At 36.8% G+C, this 20,765-nt stretch overlaps 4 protein-coding genes across 4 annotated transcripts; 3 read left to right on the top strand and 1 right to left on the bottom strand.

Moving 5' to 3' along the window:
- The first annotated feature begins 3,009 nt into the window (after positions 1–3,009).
- On the top strand, positions 3,010–6,647 carry LOC103963429 (peptidyl-prolyl cis-trans isomerase FKBP53). The gene is made up of 11 exons (XM_009376251.3): positions 3,010–3,137; positions 3,413–3,486; positions 3,645–3,880; positions 3,975–4,108; positions 4,523–4,868; positions 5,062–5,187; positions 5,504–5,768; positions 5,845–5,929; positions 6,013–6,054; positions 6,150–6,198; positions 6,284–6,647. Exons 1-11 carry the CDS (start codon positions 3,125–3,127, stop codon positions 6,360–6,362), a joined length of 1,449 nt encoding a protein of 482 aa, XP_009374526.2. The 5' UTR covers positions 3,010–3,124; the 3' UTR covers positions 6,363–6,647.
- A 663-nt stretch (positions 6,648–7,310) lies between these two features.
- On the bottom strand, positions 7,311–12,294 carry LOC103963431 (enolase). The gene is made up of 14 exons (XM_009376252.3): positions 12,137–12,294; positions 11,871–11,934; positions 9,955–10,019; positions 9,606–9,821; positions 9,408–9,509; positions 9,246–9,326; positions 9,085–9,159; positions 8,817–8,960; positions 8,523–8,717; positions 8,374–8,424; positions 8,154–8,242; positions 8,016–8,067; positions 7,773–7,829; positions 7,311–7,686 (listed from the first exon to the last, which is right to left on the bottom strand). The coding sequence occupies exons 1-14, from the start codon at positions 12,200–12,202 to the stop codon at positions 7,606–7,608; spliced, it is 1,338 nt and encodes a 445-aa protein (XP_009374527.2). The 5' UTR covers positions 12,203–12,294; the 3' UTR covers positions 7,311–7,605.
- A 1,457-nt stretch (positions 12,295–13,751) lies between these two features.
- LOC103963432 (probable rRNA-processing protein EBP2 homolog) lies at positions 13,752–14,836 on the top strand. The gene is given in 2 exon segments (XM_009376253.3): positions 13,752–13,862; positions 13,864–14,836. Coding segments are annotated over 2 exon segments (894 nt in total). The 3' UTR covers positions 14,647–14,836.
- Positions 14,837–18,510: 3,674 nt separating this feature from the next.
- On the top strand, positions 18,511–19,373 carry LOC125480106. Its single transcript, XM_048590373.1, has one exon. It carries the CDS (start codon positions 18,848–18,850, stop codon positions 19,286–19,288), a length of 441 nt encoding a protein of 146 aa, XP_048446330.1. The 5' UTR covers positions 18,511–18,847; the 3' UTR covers positions 19,289–19,373.
- The last annotated feature ends 1,392 nt before the right edge of the window (positions 19,374–20,765 follow it).

Below are 20,765 nucleotides of genomic sequence, written 5' to 3'. Positions count from 1 at the left end.
TTTGTACGATTATGTTTAACTGCAGTAGGTATATGTGGTGTGGATGTGAAAAGTCAAAAAAGTATGCTTAATTATTTGAGTAAGAGGAGATGGCATCTTCACCTAAAGCATATGAGTGCTATGATCTATCCAACCTAAAGCTTTTTACATATGACATAATTTTAGATCCAAGGTCTATTTCAGGGTTGGAGAATGTTGAAAAAAGATGATATGGATCACAAATTGCATTTGAATTACAGATCCCAAGTTTCTGCATTTATTCATTTTGTCTTTGCATCATAAAAAAAAAGAAAAAGAAAAGAGGTTTCATTTTCAAAGGGTTTTGAGATAGAATCATGCTTTGATGTCGAAAGCAGAGCAGAAAATGCTGTTGAAACTTAATCACAAATGGACAGATATCAAATCATTGTTTTTAAGGAAAATTAATTAAAATGGTTTGAAAACTTTGAGTTTTAACGGTAAGGACAAAATAAAGGGTAAAATGAATAGTACCAGGATTGACTTTTTAGTGTAAAAATGTGGTTTTTCGTTAAAATGAACAGTACCATGAGCTTTTCGTTAAAACTCCTTTGTTTTTAATTTTAATCAATGAGACACGCATGCATTTGTTATTTGTTTTTCAGCAATACTTGCTATTCCTTTTTTAGCAGCGAAACATGATTCTGTAAGATATACTACTATATTAGTTTTGGATTTTTCTAGACTAGTAGAACGTATCACTGCATTCTGGTTCAAACACTTCCCTATCTTTTTAGGTTAGCGTTGAGTAAAAATATTGTTTGTAATCAAATCCCACCAATAATGTAGAGTTAACAATTTATTAATATTATAACACGTTGATTGATGGATCCATCCTAGAGGATGATCAAGTAGTTCATGCATATTATATGACGCAACACCAGCATAGTAAATGGGATACAAACATAAGTCCAAGAATCAGCAAGCTGGAATCCATCAGGTTATAGAGAAAACAGAGATGTTTATTTTTTTATTAGTTCATGAATGTTGATTACAATAGCAGCCATAAGGCTTAAATAGACTTAAGTCGACTCTTGAGAAAGTCAAGGGAGTCTCAGGATATGTTAAAAAGGTAAATCGAACATAAAACAAAAAGTTTGATTTTTATTACAAACTTTCAAGGGCGGTTTTGAAAGTCTAAACGACCTCAGACGACTTTAATTCATCATACATCTGGGCAAAATCGTGTGTTGAATTGGAACTCCGTACTCATTTCAGAAAGGTATTATATTATGTGTCCAAAACGGAGCTCGAATGCCAAATCTATAAATTCCCGCCACGCTCTTTTGTCTTTCTTCGGTTCATTTCGTCTTAATCCACTCAATCATCTGTTCTACATCACTAAAACACGTGAACTGATAATATTGTGTGACGATATTCCTATATTAACAACTTTTTCCAAACACTAGATAAGGAATATATATCGAGTTTATGAACTATAAAAGAAGTATATTCGTTGGTGGTAGGTTATTTTTCCCACAAAACAATATTAAAGTGTAGAGAATAAGAGTTCAAACTTGGAATCATAGGTCTTTACCAACATTTACATAAAAAATATAGAGAAAGTATTTTCAAGATTCCAATACACCACCCTTATAATTACTTCCCATTAAACTAATAATTAGGTTTCAGTTCATTATTTTCTTTCAAGCATTAATTTGTACACGAGTTTCATATGTCTTGGGTGGAACCCAACCCTAATCGTATGGAATAAGCTTTTTGATGAATTTAATAATTGGAATACCTTTTACTGTACGTTATTCGGCTCCTCTAAATTGTTTTCTTAATATCTTCAAAACATTGAATTACTCTCTATTTTTAACATTAATGATGTAGGACTAGGTCCCATTTGATATTGTTATTATTATTATTATTTTATCAAAACGGTTTCGTTTTAAAGTTAAGCAATAAAAAAATGTTTAATCAGTTTAAAATATCTAACTTTAATGACCTCCAGACGTTAGTTTTTAAAAACATCATGTAAGTTGCTTTTATAAGCTGTTTTATTAAAAAACGGAGTTGAAGTTTTGATGAATATTTTCAACTCTTGTAATACCTTCATTAATTTAAAAAATGACATTATTTATCATTCTAGCAACATTTTCAATTCTTGTATCACCACTTACAACTACAAAATCTAACCACTCATGCCATCTTTAAAATTTATCACGCTTTTACATTTTTTTTTTATATATACTTACAACACTTTTAAAAATGCAGTTTATTAAAAGCTCAATTGCTTTGTTTTACAGCAAATTATTCTTAAAGCACAACATAAGCAGTTTAAAAAAACAAGCACAACAATCCCAAACTGACCCTAAGTCAATTTTACTCACTGAATACTGGGATTTCAAACTAAGTCCCAAAATGAGTCATTCATAATAACTGGTTTTTGAACTTGCCATATAAATGAGTTAAATTTGATACTTCCCACTTATACGGATAGATAAATGTCGTTAGGCTGTAGTTTCCATTTTTTCCAAACTTAGGAGGCCGTAGTTCAAATAGTCAATTTCTTTCGAACTTACTACTTTTGTAATCTGAGTATGTGAATTAAGTTAATTGGTTAGGAGAATGTGCCTATCTCCTTACACAAGAGCTTAAATTCTCTCCTGTCATGTCAAAATAATTAAAAACATTGAATTATCAAGAAAAAAATCGAGTATACTTTCTAACTATATTATAACGCTTGAATTAATAACACTACGTAATCGTGTAATTGCGAGACAAAAAACAACATTAAGCTAACTCCACCAAATTGTACTGGATCACCAGCCCAAAAAGTCTGCAAATGGGTTGAGATGGAGCCCATTGAAGACCCCGCATATTTCGTCGGTTTTTGGAAAACTGGCCCACTTCTCAATTGATTACACCAACCTTTTTTTTTTTTTTTTTTTGGCGTGTTGGGGCTTAAATGTTAATTTCGCGCGTCAAGTCTCCTGACGCCACCTGTGCTTCCGTGAACCCTGTTGCATGTAATAACCGTGCTACCGCGGGTGACTCGAACACGAGGGTAGGATTAGGGTTTTAAGACCTGCGAGAGGGTTTTGCCAGGGTTTTAGAAAAAGTTCGTAGCGTCGCTGTGCGAGACAACAATTCAGGCACGATGGGATTTTGGGGTCAGTCCTCTTTCGGGTTTTTAATTATTTAATTTATTTATGTTTAGTGCTGTAATTTTTCGCAATATTTCTTGAAATCGGAAGAAAATAGAGCGAAAATTCTGTGATTTCTTAAAATCTCTGTTTTGCCGCTGAAAAATCGCAGGTGGAAAATTGAAAGTTGGAATCCAGTTTTAGGAACTTAGGATGGAATTGGGATTGTTTGATTTCTAAGTTTTAGTAGTTGAAAAAATAATTATTTATTTATTTATTTATGGTTGAATTTGAAATTCTAGGAATTGAAGTAAAACCAGGAAAATCGTACGAGCATCAATCGGATCAATTCGAAGGAAGGCTTCACATTTCTCAGGTAATTTTATTTAACTTCAGTTGCTCAAATTCATTGTGTAGTTTATTTCTTAAATATTTTTTATTGTTTAGAGCCCTCTCAATAATTTTTGGAAACCGCCGCGATTTGGGTGTGGTATGATGTTGAATTTTCTTGTTAACTTTGTGTTGATAAGTTAGGCGACTTTAGGCCTCGGTGAATCGAAGGGGAGGAGTATAGTTCAGTGTTCCATTGGAGATAAAAGTCCAATCTTTCTATGTTCTTTGTTACCAAATAAGAATGAATCTGTCCCCTTGGATCTTGATTTTGAGCCAATTGATGGTTTGGTGACCTTCTCGGTGATTGGAAAACGAAGTATCCACCTCTCTGGTTACCTTGTGGAGGAAGGCGAGGATGAAGGAGATGACTATGGATCGTAAGTGCTAATTCATTTTACTTTTTGTGAGTTTGTTTTGGTAAGATTTTTATCATTTTTAACGGTAATTTTTATTTCTCTGCAACATTTTAAGGGATTCTTCCGGGGAGGATATTGCGGACACCGAGTCAGAGTCTTCAGAGTATGATACCGATTATGATAATGTTGGATTTATTGACGATGAAGATTTTGACATGTACCCGCCTTCACCTGTTCCAAATAGTGGAGGTAAATTGGCCTATTGGATACCTATTGCTCACGTTTTTTTATTTATTTATGATGATTTGGCATAGATCTTTCATGAATTTCGTGACTGGTTTTGCGTATTAGATCTGATATTAGAGGAAGCATAAATATAGTTAATTTCCATGCAAAAGTTTGATTAACTTCAAGATGTTAAGTTTCAGCTAGATTTTAGTCTTCCTTAGTATTTTGGCGTACTCCAAAGTACCAAACCATAAATATGCTATTATTCGGCACTATGTTATACTTAATTATGGTCTTTTTGTATACATTGGGTTGTATTCTGCTGGTGAATGCCGCTTTGATTTATTGATGATTGTCACCATTTCAGCTGTGATTTGTTCATTATATGCTGTAATATAGTGCCTGACTCAATATTTTCTTTGGTTTAAATCTTAGTTGTAATTGAGGAGATAGAGGACGATGAGAAACCTACTAATGGAAACAGTCGGTCCAAACGACAAGTGAAAAAGAATCAATCAAATGACTCTGAAAAGATCACAAATTCTCAGCAACAAATTGTTGTCAAGGAAAATGCTGGTGACCCTGTTTTGGAGAGTGAAGATGAAGATGGTTTTCCAATATCCACTAAACAGAAAACCAACATTGAGAAGCATGAAGCAGCAACTGAACAGAAGGATAGCAAAATTACTGAGAAAACCAAGAAGAAGAAAGTGAATGATGGTGAAGCTGCTGGGTCCAAAAGGAAAGTCGAAGATGTTCAGCAAGACAGTCAGCCAGAAGGGTGAGTAATTAACCCATTTCACTGGTTAGATGTTTTCGGTTTTTAGGTGTGGTTTTTTTTTTTTTTTTTTTTTGAAGCCTTTAGTCGATAATCAACAATCGTTTAACAACTTTGTTTATATTGTCTTGTTCAGTGATGCACGCTAAATATTCAGTTTTCTAATTTATTGAAGTGTTATATGAAATGATGTCAGGGAAAAGAATAATAAGAAGAAGAAGAAATTGAAAGAGCAAGCTAAGGAGGGTAATGCTGATGACAATGAAAAGCAACCTGAGATTTTGAAGAGCCAAGAGCATGAGCAAAAGCTATCTAATAAGAAGTGAGTGAGATCTGCTGCATCATCTTTCCGTTATTTTACAGAGTACATTTATTGGCTTTATGAAAATTTTCTGTTCAAAACCCAAGCTTTTATTTATTTATTGATAAATTATAATTATATCTTATATGGCCAACTTAATATATATTTTACTAAGAATTTATGTCAGATTAGTAATTTGGAGCCAAGATGTTGAATAGTTGGCATGATAACACCCTCACTAATGGCTTGGATTTGCTATTCACTCTTATTTCTCATGTTTGTGCACAAATTTGCTTTGTTGTTTTTGCATTGAGTAAAATAGCATGTTCATGCACAGGAGATCTGACATCGAAAAGAATTCTATTCCTGGTGAAAATCTCACGGAGGGGAAAAAGAAGAAGAAAAAGAACAAGAAAGCCCAGGAGACTGAAACAAAAATTGACATGGATGAAATCGTTGACAACATGGAAGATCAGAACAAACCTGGTTTGGAGCAAACCATTGGCAAGCGATCCAAAGCGAAAACCTATCCAAATGGATTGGTTATCGAGGAGCTAGCTATGGGAAAACCTGATGGCAAGAAAGCTTCTTCGGGAAAAAAGGTTAAGGTTTAGCCTTTCGGCATGTTTACATTTACCTTTTAAAGGATTCATATTGCTAATATTTGTTGTTTTGCAGGTCAGTGTTCGCTACATTGGCAAGCTAAAGAATGGCAACATATTTGACTCCAACGTGGGAGGGCCACCTTTCAAATTCCGCCTAGGTACCATTAATGTCATTTAACAGCAATCAAGAAACAACTTAACTTCACCATGAGTGTGACCTCATTTTCCTTTGGTTGTGCAGGTCTAGGACAAGTTATACCAGGATGGGATGTCGGGGTTAACGGTAATTTTCTGAGCTGTTCAAATATTTCTTAAATCGGATCTTCAACTTTCCTAAGCAGTTGTTGCATCTTTTAATGCATATCTACCTTCCTCCAGGTATGCGTGTCGGGGATAAAAGAAGACTCACTATTCCACCAGAAATGGGGTATGTCACGATAGTAAGTTTGCCCATGATAGTAACTCTTTCTCCATTTCTGCAAAGCTTATTAATGTGTTTCCTTTGGATGCAGTTATGGACATAAACGTGCCGGTAAAATACCACCAAACTCATGGCTTGTGTTTGATGTTGAGCTGCTCGGTGTTAATTGATTCAGCTGCGGAGATGCTCCGTCTGCTTCCAATTTTGAAGTTCTTGTTCTGCTTGGAAAACCAGTTTTGAAAAATGCAAATGTACTCTGTTTCTGTCTCGCCCCTAACCGTCGGTTTCCAACTTGGTCCTAACAGCATATACTCGATTTATGTCGATGTTGAAATTGTTTATATGAGCATGTGTTGCGGCTGAGAACGTTTCTAGATTGTCTACCTACTTTTTCGGTATCCATTTTGGTGTTAATCATGTACTTTTTTGGTATCCAATTTGGTTATTTTTCCCTTATAAGAACCGAGTTTTGATTAAAACTTGAAATTAATTCGTTTGGTCACATGGAATATTGTGTCAATGACCCCTTAACATTAACCCAATTGGAGTGTTGATCCTTGAACTAAAAATTCATGATCATTCATCTTTTAACTCATCAAAACATGTAGCTATGTTATTTTCATCAACTTTGTGAGAATTTTCGTCAAAACGAGTCATAGTGGAATAACTATTGCTACAATTGGTTTAAAGTTGAAAAATTATTGCTCTAATTGGGTTAAAGTTAAGGTACTAGTGCTACAATTTTCTCATTTGGTTTTTCACATTTGCCTCATGATTCAGCTTCATGACTCATTTTGCCAAAAATCTTGACAGAGTTGATGAAAAGGAATATAGCTGCACATTTTAATAAGTTAAGAGACCAATGATTACAAACTTTTAGCCGAGGGACCAGGGACCATTCTCCAGTTTAGTTTAAGTTGAGAATCATTGCTGCAATTCCCTCAAAAATCTGATCGTGCATACCAAACTTTTTATTAAAAAAAAAAAAAAAAAAAAAAAACCCCTTCCAGAGAGTGCACAATTCGATTCAGATTTTAAAGTGCCAATAATAGTTATTAGATAAAAAAAAGAACTAATGAAATTTTGAAGGGATTGAACAAGAGATATGCAAACTAAGATTACGAAAAGGATTAAACTCTAATCTTAACAAGATATCGAGATTTTGTCTTAACCCACAAGCTTAAGTAATATTAGAGACATAACATGAACAAGCCCTCTGTGCATTACATCACCAGAAAAACAAGCTGAAACAGAAACAACTCTACAACTCTCTCATCAAATGGTTCCTGATCTCCTCACCAAGACCTTATTAGTAACTAGAACACATGTTTACTTATGCCGAATTACACGCTTCGTAATATCGAAAACTAAGAGGGCTTGTTTAACAACGGTTTTAAGATTCCAGCACTCGGATCAGTATGGTTCCACTGGGACTCTGAATTTTGCACCGGCATAGACTGCTGCGGATCCAAGCTCCTCCTCTATCCTAAGAAGCTGCAGAACACAAAGGAAGGCGCAAACACGCGGTTAGAGAGAACTTAGATGCGACTAAATAAGCAGACGTGCGTATGAAGTTTTACCTGGTTGTATTTAGCAAGTCGCTCTGATCTGCACGGAGCTCCGGTCTTAATCTGTCCCTGTTTAACCAAACAAGGATGCATAGATCAAATCAGTTTATGCAACAGCCTTAATCCGAAACTTGGACAATACACTTTCAGCATAATTCGAAGTCCCGAATTATAAAGTAACGAGGTGGAAAAGTTATCAATATGCATCAACAAGTAATGAAAGTAACAGCATCAAGGTAAGACCCCAACACTTACCGTTGACAGCCCAACAGAAAGGTCGGCAATGAAAGTATCCTCAGTTTCACCACTGGAAAATTAAACAAACAAAATTAGCAAAATATGATGCGTGGTGTGTGCGTGAAATGGGAAACGAAAACAGTGAAGATGGGATACCTTCGGTGACTTGCCATGACACCCCAGCCAGCACGCTTTGACATTTTCACAGCTTCAATACTTTCAGTAACTGAACCAATTTGATTCACCTACACAAACATAAAAATACAGAGTGCCATTACTACTCACTAATTATCCACAGGAATCTGTAAACTGTAACAATTCGGAAGTATACAGAGTAGCAGCATTAGCGCTACACGAAAGGAGCAGGGAGTACTACCTTCAAAAGAAGGGCATTGCAGGTCTTCTCATTGATTGCTTTCTCCACTCGCTGCAGCGGCATAATGAATAAAGAAACGTCAAGACATATTTTCTAACATTCATCACATAATTTGATACATAACAGTAATAATAGTAACATCTGCTTGCCTTTGGATTTGTGACGAGAAGATCATCGCCGACAATTTGGACTTGCTCACCAATTTCAGCAGTCATCTTTGCATAGTGTTCCCAATCATCCTGGTCAAACGGATCTTCAATTGACACAATTGGATACTCAGTAACAAATGACTTGTAAACATTCTTCAGACTGTCTCCAGATATCTTTTGTGATCCATCATTTTTCTGCAGTAGATAAAACTACGCAGTTCAGCCATCTAGCCATAAACCCATTAACTTCGTATATATATCCATATGTAGCCAGACGTATTCTAATTTAATTACCTCTTCCTTGAAGTTCAAGTCATAGGTCTTATCCTTGTCATCGTAGAATTCCGAGGCAGCAACATCCATCCCAATGACAACCTTTCCAGTATATCCAGCTTTAGCTATGGCTGTCTTTAGCAGTTCAAGACCCTCTTTGTTTTCCTATTAACGAAACATCAAAAGAATACAAGCATTCGAACAATAAAAAACGCTGCTTCCAAACCAAACATAACACAAAGCCACTTAAATTAATCTCGTCTTGTGAATATTTTATGTGTATACAGACCTGAATATTGGGGGCAAAGCCACCTTCGTCCCCAACATTTGTGGCATCTTGTCCATACTTCTTCTTAATTACAGCCTGCAGGCAAAACCAAGTGGAAACTTTAAAAAGCCTGAACAGAAGGTCATCTATTATCCAAAAGCCGCAAAAGATAATGGCAATACCTTCAGGTGATGATATACTTCAACACCCATCTTCATAGCTTCCTTGAAAGAAGATGCTCCGACAGGGAGGATCATAAATTCCTGTCATAGAAGAAACGGTAAGAATAACAATTGCAAGAGGTCCTAATTTCTCGAGAAAAATACTAACAGATAAATATTAACCTGCATTGCTAGTTTATTGCCTGCATGAGAACCTCCGTTAATGACATTAAATGCAGGTACGGGCAGCACCAAGGTCTTGTTTCCAGCAAGATTGGCTATATGCTGCAAAGTGTAAAGCAAATGCAATCTTAAGAGTAAACCTCAGACGCGCCTTTAGCGAAATAAAATGGTGGGGCACTACTCTCCCGAGAAACAAACCTTGTAAAGAGGGATCTTGTTCACAAGGGCACCGGCTTTGCAAACAGCTAGAGACACCGCCAATATAGCATTTGCTCCGAGCTTCTGTTTGCACCAACCCCATTCGTTGACAGTTCCATCGAGTTGCTGTACCATATAATTGTCGATTTTGGTCTGCTCTGTTGGGTCCTTTCCAATCAAAGCTGGTCCAATGATCGAATTCACATTCTCCACAGCCTAACCAACACAGAGATCAATATCGCCAACCAACTTTTTCTCCATTTTAAAAACCGAAATCAAAGCGATAGAGAGGTAACATTTTAAAGAAATCGCATAATCAAAATCCGTTAGCCAATAACAACCAACATACCTTGAGGACACCTTTTCCAAGATAATCCGATCCGCCATCTCTGAGTTCAAGGGCTTCATAGATACCTTTAAAATAACCAAACAATCGAACATCATCGAAAAGAACTATAATGCAAACCACGCTAATCGCAATGCACGAAAATAAGTTCAAATTCAACGTACTTCACAGCTTAATAGCAAAATGCAAAATTAATGTAGGGCAAACATATCACTAATGCTGCTTACACTATAGCAGCAAGGACGGCCATGAAGCCCGAAAATAAGGTCGTTACTGTGCGCCCAAGGGCCGACGCACTATCTTGGCGCCACTATTAAATCCTCTCCCGTGGAACACCACGCTTCCTCTTCCTCAGAGCACTTCCAGTGTGCTCTTTTGCCCTGTGGACAGGCTCCATTTGCAATCCAATCCTCTCCCAAACTAGCTCCAGCCCATTCGGGCAATTGGGCTAAGAGGGAGCTTGTGGGAGAGGGCAGGCAGGAGCCCACGGCCCGAGTGAGGAGTGATGCAAGGCTGACATCAGCATGATGCCAGCCACGCACGTGGAGGCGTGTCTCAAGCATATTTTCAGACGATGGAGCCCGCGTGTCCACCCCACTCAGTTACTGTGAATCTGGACCGTTTGATTTCCAGATCAACGGTTCAGTTTTATCGGCTTTAGAATTTTTTTTTGAAAAAGAAAAAAATTAGATATGTTTGGGTGGGCCACGTGTCTCATTCTGGACGGTTGAATTTCATTTTTTTTTGTAACCCAATGGTCCAGATTAATTAAGTTAATAATTTTTTTTAAACAACTTAAAAATCCAATTTTTTATTTTATTTTTATAAATACACACCATTTTCTCCCACCTTACACCACATTTCAATATTTCCAACAATTCTAAATAGGTAAGAACATGTTGCACGACGTAATTGGTTAAAAATCTGATAGAAATCTATTCACAAAAATTATATTTTCGGATAATGACACGTAACATTACGAAATCGGTTAAAAATCTTATTCGAAATTTAAATTTAAATTATTTTTTATTATTTTATAAAATAAAAAATATTAATATTTTATTACATATTGTCATGACAATTCAATTTAGAAGTGGAGAGACAAAAATAATTACGGTCCATTAAAGGTAATTACTATTCCCTAGAGATTCAATTGCCATGGGAGCCCTTACACATTGGAATTGCTCTCAAGAGGAAAGCGCTTAGCCTTGGGCGCTTCTTATTTTTTAGGGTAAAGTACAAAAAACTACCTCAATTATTAGGACCACGACAGTTTCATCCCTTATCTTTTAAAATAGACAATGTCATAACGCATCTTACGAATTTATGACAATGTCATACCTCGTCAATTTTTCTGTTGCTGACGTGGTAAGAGACTCGGACCATTTCTATTAAAAATTATTAAAAACTAAAAAAAAATTTATAATTTTTTAATATTAAAATAATAAATAAAAGTAAAATTAAAAATTAAAAATTAAAAAAAAACCCAGAAAAAGGAAGGAGAGAAGAGGGGGAAGGATCCCCGCACCCCCCAGGAAATTTTTTGTTCTTAATTTTTTTAATATTTAAATTTTTTTAATCTAACTGGATTAGTGAGTGGTCCTGTTTTTTGCCACGTCAGCACTTAATAACAAATTCGTATGGTACGGTATGACATTGTCAATTTTAGAAGATAAAGTATGAACTGTCGTGATCCTAATACATGAGACCCTAATAGTTGGAGTAATTTTTTGTATTTTATCCTATTTTTTAATTATTTTAAATATTTATTTGTACTTTCAGGTTAAATAAAATCTACAGACGTACATAAACACATAAGTTCAGTAACAATCCGAAAATAAATAGAGACAAATACATATATTCGTATGTATGCTTGATCGAAATCACAGAGATTAAAACAAACAACTATGTTTTTTTACCTGTGGAAGCCCCACTTGGAACAGCAGCTCTTGCGTAGGTTCCATCCGATAGCGTGACATCAACCTAAAAAAACACAAACATGTTCGGTCACTCAGAAATCCAACATTTCTGATTGGAGTTTCTTTATTTTCCCGGAGTTTCTCGCATTTTCTCAGAAACTAAACAGACAGTAAGGCCGGGAAAACCGTACAAAAACAAAAACGGAGATAGTAAAATAAAATGAAAATTTCGAAATATGGGACGGCGGGGATTGAACGGAACTTACTTCGACGGTGGGATTCCCACGGCTGTCGAAGATTTGACGGGCTTTAACAAGCTTGATCGTTGCCATTTTTCTCTCAGTCTGCTTTTTCACTCTCTGTATTTACCGAAGGCTTTTGTGGGAAACTGACGGAGGAGTTGCGGAAAATATATATAGAGGCGGGACAAGCGGGCGAGAAGCACGGGCAACGAAATCTCTGCCGTTGAGCTTCTAGAAAGTGCGATGATGTCAACGGTCGTGATTGCTTTTCTTGCCGATCACGGGGTGTCCGCTTGGCCTCCGTGGGCCCGGAGTGGCACATTGAAGTGGAATATGCGGTTCCTCGCTGCCCCTTGCCCAAGGAATTGAATTGGGCATTGGTTCTGTTGAAAAGGAAGGGTAAGTTTGGTATTTCGAGGTTCTTATTGTCGGGGGCGCACCCAGATTTGTTAAACAGTGGCCAGTTTTTCTAGTGCTTGTTTTATGGTTGCAGAAAAGTCGTGCAGGTAAAAGTAAAACTACTGTTTTAAAAATTCCTTTTTATCGTTTAGATCTTATTTAGGCGTTAGACGGTTGGTTATCATCTCGATTAATGTTTAAATGTTTAAAAATTAAGAAAGGAAGCTTAGACCTACTGAGGTGTCCGCCTAGCCCGTTCAGATCCTTCTAGGTTGCGACTCACTTAGACAGAAAATAAATAACTTTCATTTTGCATCTTATTTTTTTTTACAATAAATTATTAGGGACTTGTTGTATACTTAAATGAACACATATTATATATTTGTTCTTCATGTTTTCATTATGTTCTAATACTTCATAATATATATCACTCTAGTTTGTAGTTTATGATGAAATTATATATATTTTAAGTATAAACAGACACTTATATATACAAAATATAATAGATTTACTTAAATCCGTCTAATCTGCCTAACCGCCTAGGCACTAGACTCCAGTATATTACCCGACTAGCGTCTAAAGTATTTTAGAACCTTGGATAAAAGTGAAATTCACAGGCCCAAGCCCACCAATTATGAGCCCAAATTGTTAGTTGGGCCCAAAGCTTAAGCCCTATAAGGCAGGTCCTAAAACCTCCTTCTCTGCGTCGACCAACCTATTGGAAGAAGTAGGGTTTTATCGAGGTTTCAGAGGCCACAGAGGAAAGGTTAATTTTAGTACTCAGCCTCCCAATTTTCAATCTTAAAGTAAACTGATTTGAGCTCTACACTATCATACTTCCGATTTAGCTGTATTATTATCTGGGTTCTGAGTTTTGAGTTCTTCTTTTTCCCGTTTTCTGTTTGGTTGCCGAGAAAATTTGGGTAAGAAAAAGATATCCCATTTTTTGTTTTTGTTTTAGTTTTTTTAATTTTCCTGAAATCCCAACAGTATGTTTCTAGGGTTTGAATATGTTGGTCGTAGATTGCAGCGCGATATTTTGATATTTAGAATTTGACAAGAGTTTAGCTGTAAATAATTGAAGTATATTGGTATTTGGAATGCTTCTGTGTTTATTCAGATTAAGATATATGATGTTTTGAGGAAATTTTATGTGTTTTTTGGAATCCGTTGATTGCTTTTTTGTGCATTTTGCTCATTAGTATGTGGGATTTGTATTTCCTTTTAATAGGTTTACGAAATGGGTGTGTCCAATAAAGAGTCCCGGTTGATTAACGAGGATTCGATGGAAGAGGATGATTTCGAAGAGGTTGGGTCCGGGTCAGAATCGGAGGAAGACTCTGAAGAGGAGGGGAGATGTGAAGCTGGATGAGCCGTCGAAGAAGGCTGTATACAACAGAGACGGTATCATGGATAAACTTGGAGATATAAGCTGGCCGGAGAATGCAGGATGGGTGCACAAACTCGCTGTTGACATTGATCAAGAGCAAAAGGTGGACGTGAATGATGACCTGACTCGTGAGCTTGCCTTCTACACACAGGCTTTAGAGGGAACGAGGAAGGCATTTGAGAAGCTTCAGTCAATGGGGCTTCCGTTTCTGAGGCCTGAGGACTACTATGCAGAGATGGTGAAGTCAGATTCCCATATGGAGAGAGTGAAGAGCCGGCTTTTGGTAGAGAAGAAGAAGATCGAGGAGGCGGATGAGAGAAGGAAAGCTAGGGAGTCCAAGAAACTATCTAAGGAGATTCAGGCTCAGAAGTTGAAAGAGAGAGCTAAGCAGAAAAAGGAGGACATAGAATCTGTGAAGAAGTGGAGGAAGCAGAGGCAGCAAAGTGGGTTTGCCGGGGGTGACAAAGGCAGCGAGTTGGATTTGGCCTTCGAGGATGGGAAACCATTCGAGAGGTCAAGTAAGAAGAGGCCATTTGTGGCTCCAGGAGATCGGTCCGGAGGGAAAGCAAGACAAGGTGGGAAGCCGGCTGGGAAGAAACCGAAGAAGAGAGAAATCAAGGATTCCAAGTTTGGATATGGAGGAAGGAAAGGTTCCAAGAAGCAAAATGTGGCTGAAACGACTAATGATTTGAGGGGATTCAACAAAGATAGTCTCACATCAGGAAATAGGAAAAGGAAGAGGTGATAGCATCTTATGATTTTGGCTTTCGTTCTACTCTTTTGTTCGGTAAGGGCTTGCCTGTGTAGCCTATTTGTTGTGCTTTGCCTTGGTATCTTACGAAGTAATATTTGGCCCTCATGAAACCAAAACTCTTACGAATTTGTAGGCGTTTTTCATATGAAAAATTATGGTTTGCTAACAAGTTTTATAGTTATCGGATAGTTGTGTTCATCCAATTTGTAGTATTCATGCTACTTTCTATTCTACAAGATTAGCCATGTTTATATCAGCAGGTTGTCATTTAAATATATATATATATATATATACACACACATATAGTTTTTTAATTAAAATTGTTATTGAGATTGTTATAACTCATCACTCATTGAAATTGTTTACCGTTCATCATTTAGTTAAAAACTTCCGTTAAATTGAAGAAATCACCAATTCAGGAAATGAGTTGATTGACAAAAATACTCTTAATTTAACATATATTTCTCACAGAAGAACCTAAATTATTGACGATCACTTCTAGTGATTTTAAATTTTTGGGACTAAAGTAAAAAAATATGTCAATGTTGGGATCATTTTGGATAAAAAGCCTATACATTTTACATGCTAAAATGTCTAAAAGAGGTTAGGGTTCCTTGAAGTCACTTTTCGATGACATAGAGTAAACGAGAAAACTAAGGAAGTTCCATGTGAGGTTCTTGGGAGGTACGTGTGGACTTGGCCGAAGACATACAAAACTGGAAGTTGGGAAGTTTCATCCCAATTTACAATTGATTTTTTTTTTTTTAATGATTTTCTCAGTTAGCTTTCACACCACACCTCACCATCTGCTCCTCCAACATGTTCTCCTACAAAAAGCTTCTCTCACAGACACTTCTTTCAATCCCCACACCACTACACCAGTACTTATAAATACCCTCATTTCCTTCTTCTAACACCACCATAAACCCGTCTTCGCCTTGCTCGTGGTCAAAGGTTATCCAGTCCAATCCAATCCTACGAGTTGTTTGTTCAACCATGTTGGATTCTACATTGGACTTGCTCACTCAGGCCGCTTCCAACTCTCTTTACGTTTTCTGCTTCTGCAACTTGATCATAGTCATGATCCTCGTGGGATCGAAACCCGGCTCTTACTTTGATCAAGAAAGTGAAATTCCCGTCTCGGTTGTCACCAGCAGCTACAAAAACAGAAACACAAATGATCATAAGCAAGTTGAAGATGGTAAATGTGAGCAGGAGGAAGGTTCCATGATCAAATCACCAATTGTTTTCGGCCAAGTGGTGAATCCCGAGGTAGAACTTGCCGCTGCCGGAGATGACAAGGGCAGCAGTGATGATCACAATGAAAGCAAGGAGTGTGACAGTGAAGATGAGCTGAGGAGAAGAGCGGAGGAGTTCATTGAAAAAGTTAACAGAGGATGGAGGGCAGAGTTGCTGATAACCTCCCATTTAATCTAGCAGGCTTTATCAAGCTTGAAATTTTGTACATTTGTAAAAATGAGTTTATCTACTGAGGAAACTACAAAATATTTCGCTTCTTTTTTCATTCGACTCTCTAGTCTTAAGAATGTCGATTTTAAGAATGAGCGATTGTCCTTTTCCGACCCTAATTTTATTCATTCGGAATGACACATTCTTAGAATTGGTGGTCCTTACAGAAATGCCTATGATTCTCAAGTCACATGGATAAAGGGCATATTCTTTCGTAAGCTACATGATATAAGAAGGAATTAAGATCCTCTTTGAATCTTGTGGTCTGAAACTGACGGTTCGAGAAATTCAGACCACTCATTTTAAATCTTAGGGTCTTCGTTAACCTTTCTCAGTGGGTCATCTCACACAAACCAAACATTCGGATCCCTGTCCCTCTCTTGAATGGTCCAGATTTTTTGTTTTGTAGGCTCAGACTGCAAGATTCAAAGTCTGGACCAACTCTAAATTGTATAAGATGTTCAACTTTTCTTATCTTCGCTTTTGTATTTGGGGCCATCATACAACTTTTTATCACTTCCCAACTCAACAATAAACATTCTTATAAAGCGTTTATTGAGCTCTCTCTCAAAATCAATTGACAATAAGCGGAAATGTTCAAGGTGGGAGTACTTACGCTAGATTTCCATCTTTCGACGTGAGACAACTTCAACATTTTAAGATTTCAAATAATGTTGCCAGTTATAAGAAAGCTGTCGATTTGATAGCCAAGTCAATGCTATTGCCTGTCTTTGTATCTATGGCCCTTATTATATATGATTTAATTTAGACTATTCTTATTAGTCTCTTTCACATAATTACCTAATGTTGTAGTTTGTCAACATCTAGCTAGTTTAGTCAATTTTAGGTTGGGTAGGGCGGCAATTAAAAATCGATATAACACAACAACAAAGCATTATCCTATTAGTTGAGGGCTGTTTTATAAATTCTAGAATGTCATTGCACACAATTTTGTGTTAAGATTTTTGTTAGTTCCAAATACTCTGTGCTTTTTCTTCTTCTTCTCAAAATCTCTTTTCATTGGCTCTAATTAAACATTGATATAAATGTCTTATAATTTAATCAAGATCATGTACATGGGTGTAAAGGGCTAAAACAATTCGGGTTTTCCTTTTTCTTTTACAAAAGTAAATATTCCAAATTATGGGAATAGTTAGAGAGCGGGAATGCAAACTGGGGTACAAAGGGCAACATAATGTCCTGTGCAACTACCCTAACACACATATGCCAATTCATTCTTAGTTAAGTAATACTTTAACATTGAAAGAGATTCAAAATCCAAATTTTCCGTCTTCCGTTGATATAAGGAAAGAAAACAAGAAAGAAGAAGACAATTAAGTGCCATAAAACCAGGAATAGTGATGTGGATGTGCTGAGGCCTTTTCATTAAATTAATTAATGGAAAAATAGGCCCCATAATGATAATATGCTACATAAAGCTTCCCACCGCCACTCTTACCTCCATCCAAACCCACCCCTCTCTCTCTCTCACTCATCCTTCACAATGCTTGATTCTACACTACAATTAATCACTCAGGCAGCTTCCAACTCTGTGTTCATCTTCTGCTTCTGCAACTTGATCATAGTCATCATCCTCGTGGGATCGAGACCCGTCTCCAACAACGACGAACGGAGCATAATTCGCGTCACAACGGCCCCCAGCAAGAGTGCGGATGATGAACAAGGCACGAGGGCGAAACAAGCGTGGAAGGAGAAGAATGCCTTGATGCAGGTCAGTGAATTAGTGTCAAATGAACAGAATGCAGCAGCTGATGATGGTGAATTCAGCAGCACCGATGGAGATAGCGACGATGATGAAACTGACACTGACGATGAGCTGAGGACAAGAGTAGAAGAGTTTATAGAAAAGGTTAATAAGGCATGGAAAGCAGAAGTGCTGACAACTTCATGTGTATTCTAGGCAGCAATTTTGTGTTGCAGTAATGGAACTCAAGTTACTCAACTGTAGCAATGTAAAGAAAAATCATTCACAAAAATGCACAATAAGAAAGAAGCACTTATGTTCATAAGCGATTTTGAACGTTTAAAGCACTTAAAGTTCGTAAGCAAAGAGTCACAACATCCATTCATATTCCAACTTTCAGATAATAAGAACTTGAAGGGACAAATGACCAGTCATGTTTAAATCACCAATTTAGGAGATGGGTTGATTTGACAAAAATACTCTTAATTTAACATATATTTCTCACAGAAGAACCTAAATTATTGACGATCACTTCTAGTGATTTTAAATCTTTGGACTAAAGTAAAAAAATATGTCAATGTCGGGATTATTTTGGATAAAAAGCCTATACATTTTACATGCTAAAATGTCTAAAAGAGGTTAGGGTTCCTTGAAGTCACTTTTCGATGAGATAGAGTAAATGAGAAAACTAAGGAAGTTCCATGTGAGGTTGTTGGAAGGTACGTGTGGACTTGGCCGAAGACCTACAAAACTGCAAGTTGGGAAGTTTCATCCCAATTTACAATTGAATTTTTTTTAATGATTTTCTCAGTTAGCTTTCACACCACACCTCACCATCTTGTCTTCCAACATGTTCTCCTACAAAAAGCTTCTCACAGACACTTCTTTCAATCCCCACACCAGTACTTGTAAATACCCTCATTTCCTTCTTCTAACACCACCATAAACCCGTCTTCTCCTCGCTCGTGCTTGAAAGTTATCCAATCCAATCCAATCGTACGAGTTGTTTGTTCAACCATGTTGGATTCTACATTGGACTTGCTCACTCAGGCCGCTTCCAACTCTCTTTACGTTTTCTGCTTCTGCAACTTGATCATAGTCATGATCCTCGTGGGATCGAAACCCGGCTTTTACTTTGATCAAGAAAGTGAAATTCCCGTCTCGGTTGTCACCAGCAGCTACAAAAACAGAAACACAAATGATCATAAGCAAGTTGAAGATGGTAAATGTGAGCAGGAGGAAGGTTCCATGATCAAATCACCAGTTGTTTTCGGCCAAGTGGCGAATCCCGAGGTAGAACTTGCCGCTGCCGGAGATGACAACGGCAGCAGTGATGATCACAATGAAAGCAAGGAGTGTGACAGTGAAGATGAGCTGAGGAGAAGAGCGGAGGAGTTCATTGAAAAAGTTAACAGAGGATGGAGGGCAGAGTTGTTGATAACCTCCCATTTAATCTAGCAGGCTTTATCAAGCTTAAAATTTTGCACATTTGTAACAATGAGTTGATCTATTAAGGAAACTACAAAATTTCGCCTTTTTTTCATCCGACTCTCTGGTCTTAAGAATGCCGATTTTAAGAATGAACGATTGCCCTTTTCCGACCCTAATTTTAATCATTCGGAATGACACATTCTTAGAATTGGCAGTCCTTACAGAAATGCCTTTGATTCTCAAGTCACATGGATAAAGGAGTATAAAGTGTTTGAAAAGTTACAAAAGGGCATATTCTTTCGTAAGCTGCATGATATAAGAAGGAATCGAGATCCTCTCCAAATTTTGCAGCCTGAAATTAATGATCCGAGAAATTTAGACCACTCATTTTAAATCTTAGGATCCCATTTAACGTTTATCAGTGAGTCACCTCACACAAACCAAACATTCAAATCTCTGTCCCTTTCTTGAAAAGTCCAAATTTTTTGGTTTGTAGGCTCAGACTGCAAGATACGGAGTCTAGACCGAATCTGAATTGTATAAGATGTTCAACTTTTCTTATCTTCACTTTTGTATTTGGGGCCATCATACAACTTTTTATCACTTCCCAACTCAACAATAAACGTCCTTATAAAGCGTTTATCGATCACTTTCTCAAAATCAATTGACAATAAATGAAAAAGTTCAAGGTCGTGTACTTACGCTAGATTTCCAATCTTTCGACGTGAGACACCTTCAACGTTTTAAGATTCCAAATAATGTTGCCATTTATTAGAAAGCTGTCGATTGATAGCCAGGTCAATGCTATTGCCTGTCTTTGTACGTGTTGGTCTCCGCATCAATTTCCAAGCAAGTTTGTAATCAAAGGACCTTATTATATATGATTTAATTTAGACTATTCTTATTAGTCTGTCACATAATTACCTAATGTTGTAGTTTGTCAACATCTTGCTAATTTAGTCAATTTTAGGTGGGGGTGGGGCGGCAATTAAAAATCGATATAACATAACAACAACAAAGTATTACTTTATTAATTGAGGTCGGTTTTATGAATTCTAGAACATCATTGCACATAATTTTGTGTCAAGATTTCCGTTAGCTCCAAATACCCAGTGCTTTTTCTTCTTCTTCTTAAAATCTCTTTTCATTAGCTCTAATTAAAAATTGATATAAATGTCTTATAATTTAATCAATATCATGTACATGGGTGCAAAGGGCAAAAACAATTCGGGTTTTCCTTTTTCTTTTACAAAAGTAAATATTGCAAATTATGGGAATAGTTAGAGAGCGGGAATGCAAACTGGGATACAAGGGGCAACATAATGTCCTGTGCAACTGCCCTAACACGTATATGCCAACTCACTCTTAGTTAAGTAATACTTCAACGTTGAAAGATATTCAAAATTCAAATTTTCTGTTTCCCGTTAATATAAAAAAGGAAAATATGAAAGAAGAAGACAATTAAGTGCCATAAAACCAGAAATAGTGATATGGATGTGATGAG

This window comes from the organism of the source record quoted next, unplaced genomic scaffold (assembly GCF_019419815.1).
Source record: "Pyrus x bretschneideri cultivar Hongxiangsu unplaced genomic scaffold, Pyrus_bretschneideri_v1 Contig32, whole genome shotgun sequence".
In the NCBI taxonomy this organism is placed as follows: Eukaryota; Viridiplantae; Streptophyta; class Magnoliopsida; order Rosales; family Rosaceae; genus Pyrus; species Pyrus x bretschneideri.
The sequence above is the reverse complement of the archived record's forward strand: the minus strand, read 5'-3'. Positions and strand labels throughout refer to the sequence as shown.

Excerpts from the sequence above, each read along its gene's own strand:
- LOC103963429 (XM_009376251.3), top strand. Across the intron at positions 3,487-3,644 it reads GAAGGCTTCACATTTCTCAG|GCGACTTTAGGCCTCGGTGA; the intron begins GTAATTTTATTT and ends TTGATAAGTTAG. Across the intron at positions 6,055-6,149 it reads ATGGGATGTCGGGGTTAACG|GTATGCGTGTCGGGGATAAA; the intron begins GTAATTTTCTGA and ends ACCTTCCTCCAG.
- LOC103963431 (XM_009376252.3), bottom strand. The coding sequence starts at position 12,202 with ATGGCAACGATCAAGCTTGTTAAAGCCCGTCAAATCTTCGACAGCCGT. Across the intron at positions 8,961-9,084 it reads GCTTTGCCCCCAATATTCAG|GAAAACAAAGAGGGTCTTGA; the intron begins GTCTGTATACAC and ends TTTCGTTAATAG. Across the intron at positions 7,687-7,772 it reads GACTTGCTAAATACAACCAG|CTTCTTAGGATAGAGGAGGA; the intron begins GTAAAACTTCAT and ends TGTGTTCTGCAG.
- LOC125480106 (XM_048590373.1), top strand. The coding sequence starts at position 18,848 with ATGTTGGATTCTACATTGGACTTGCTCACTCAGGCCGCTTCCAACTCT.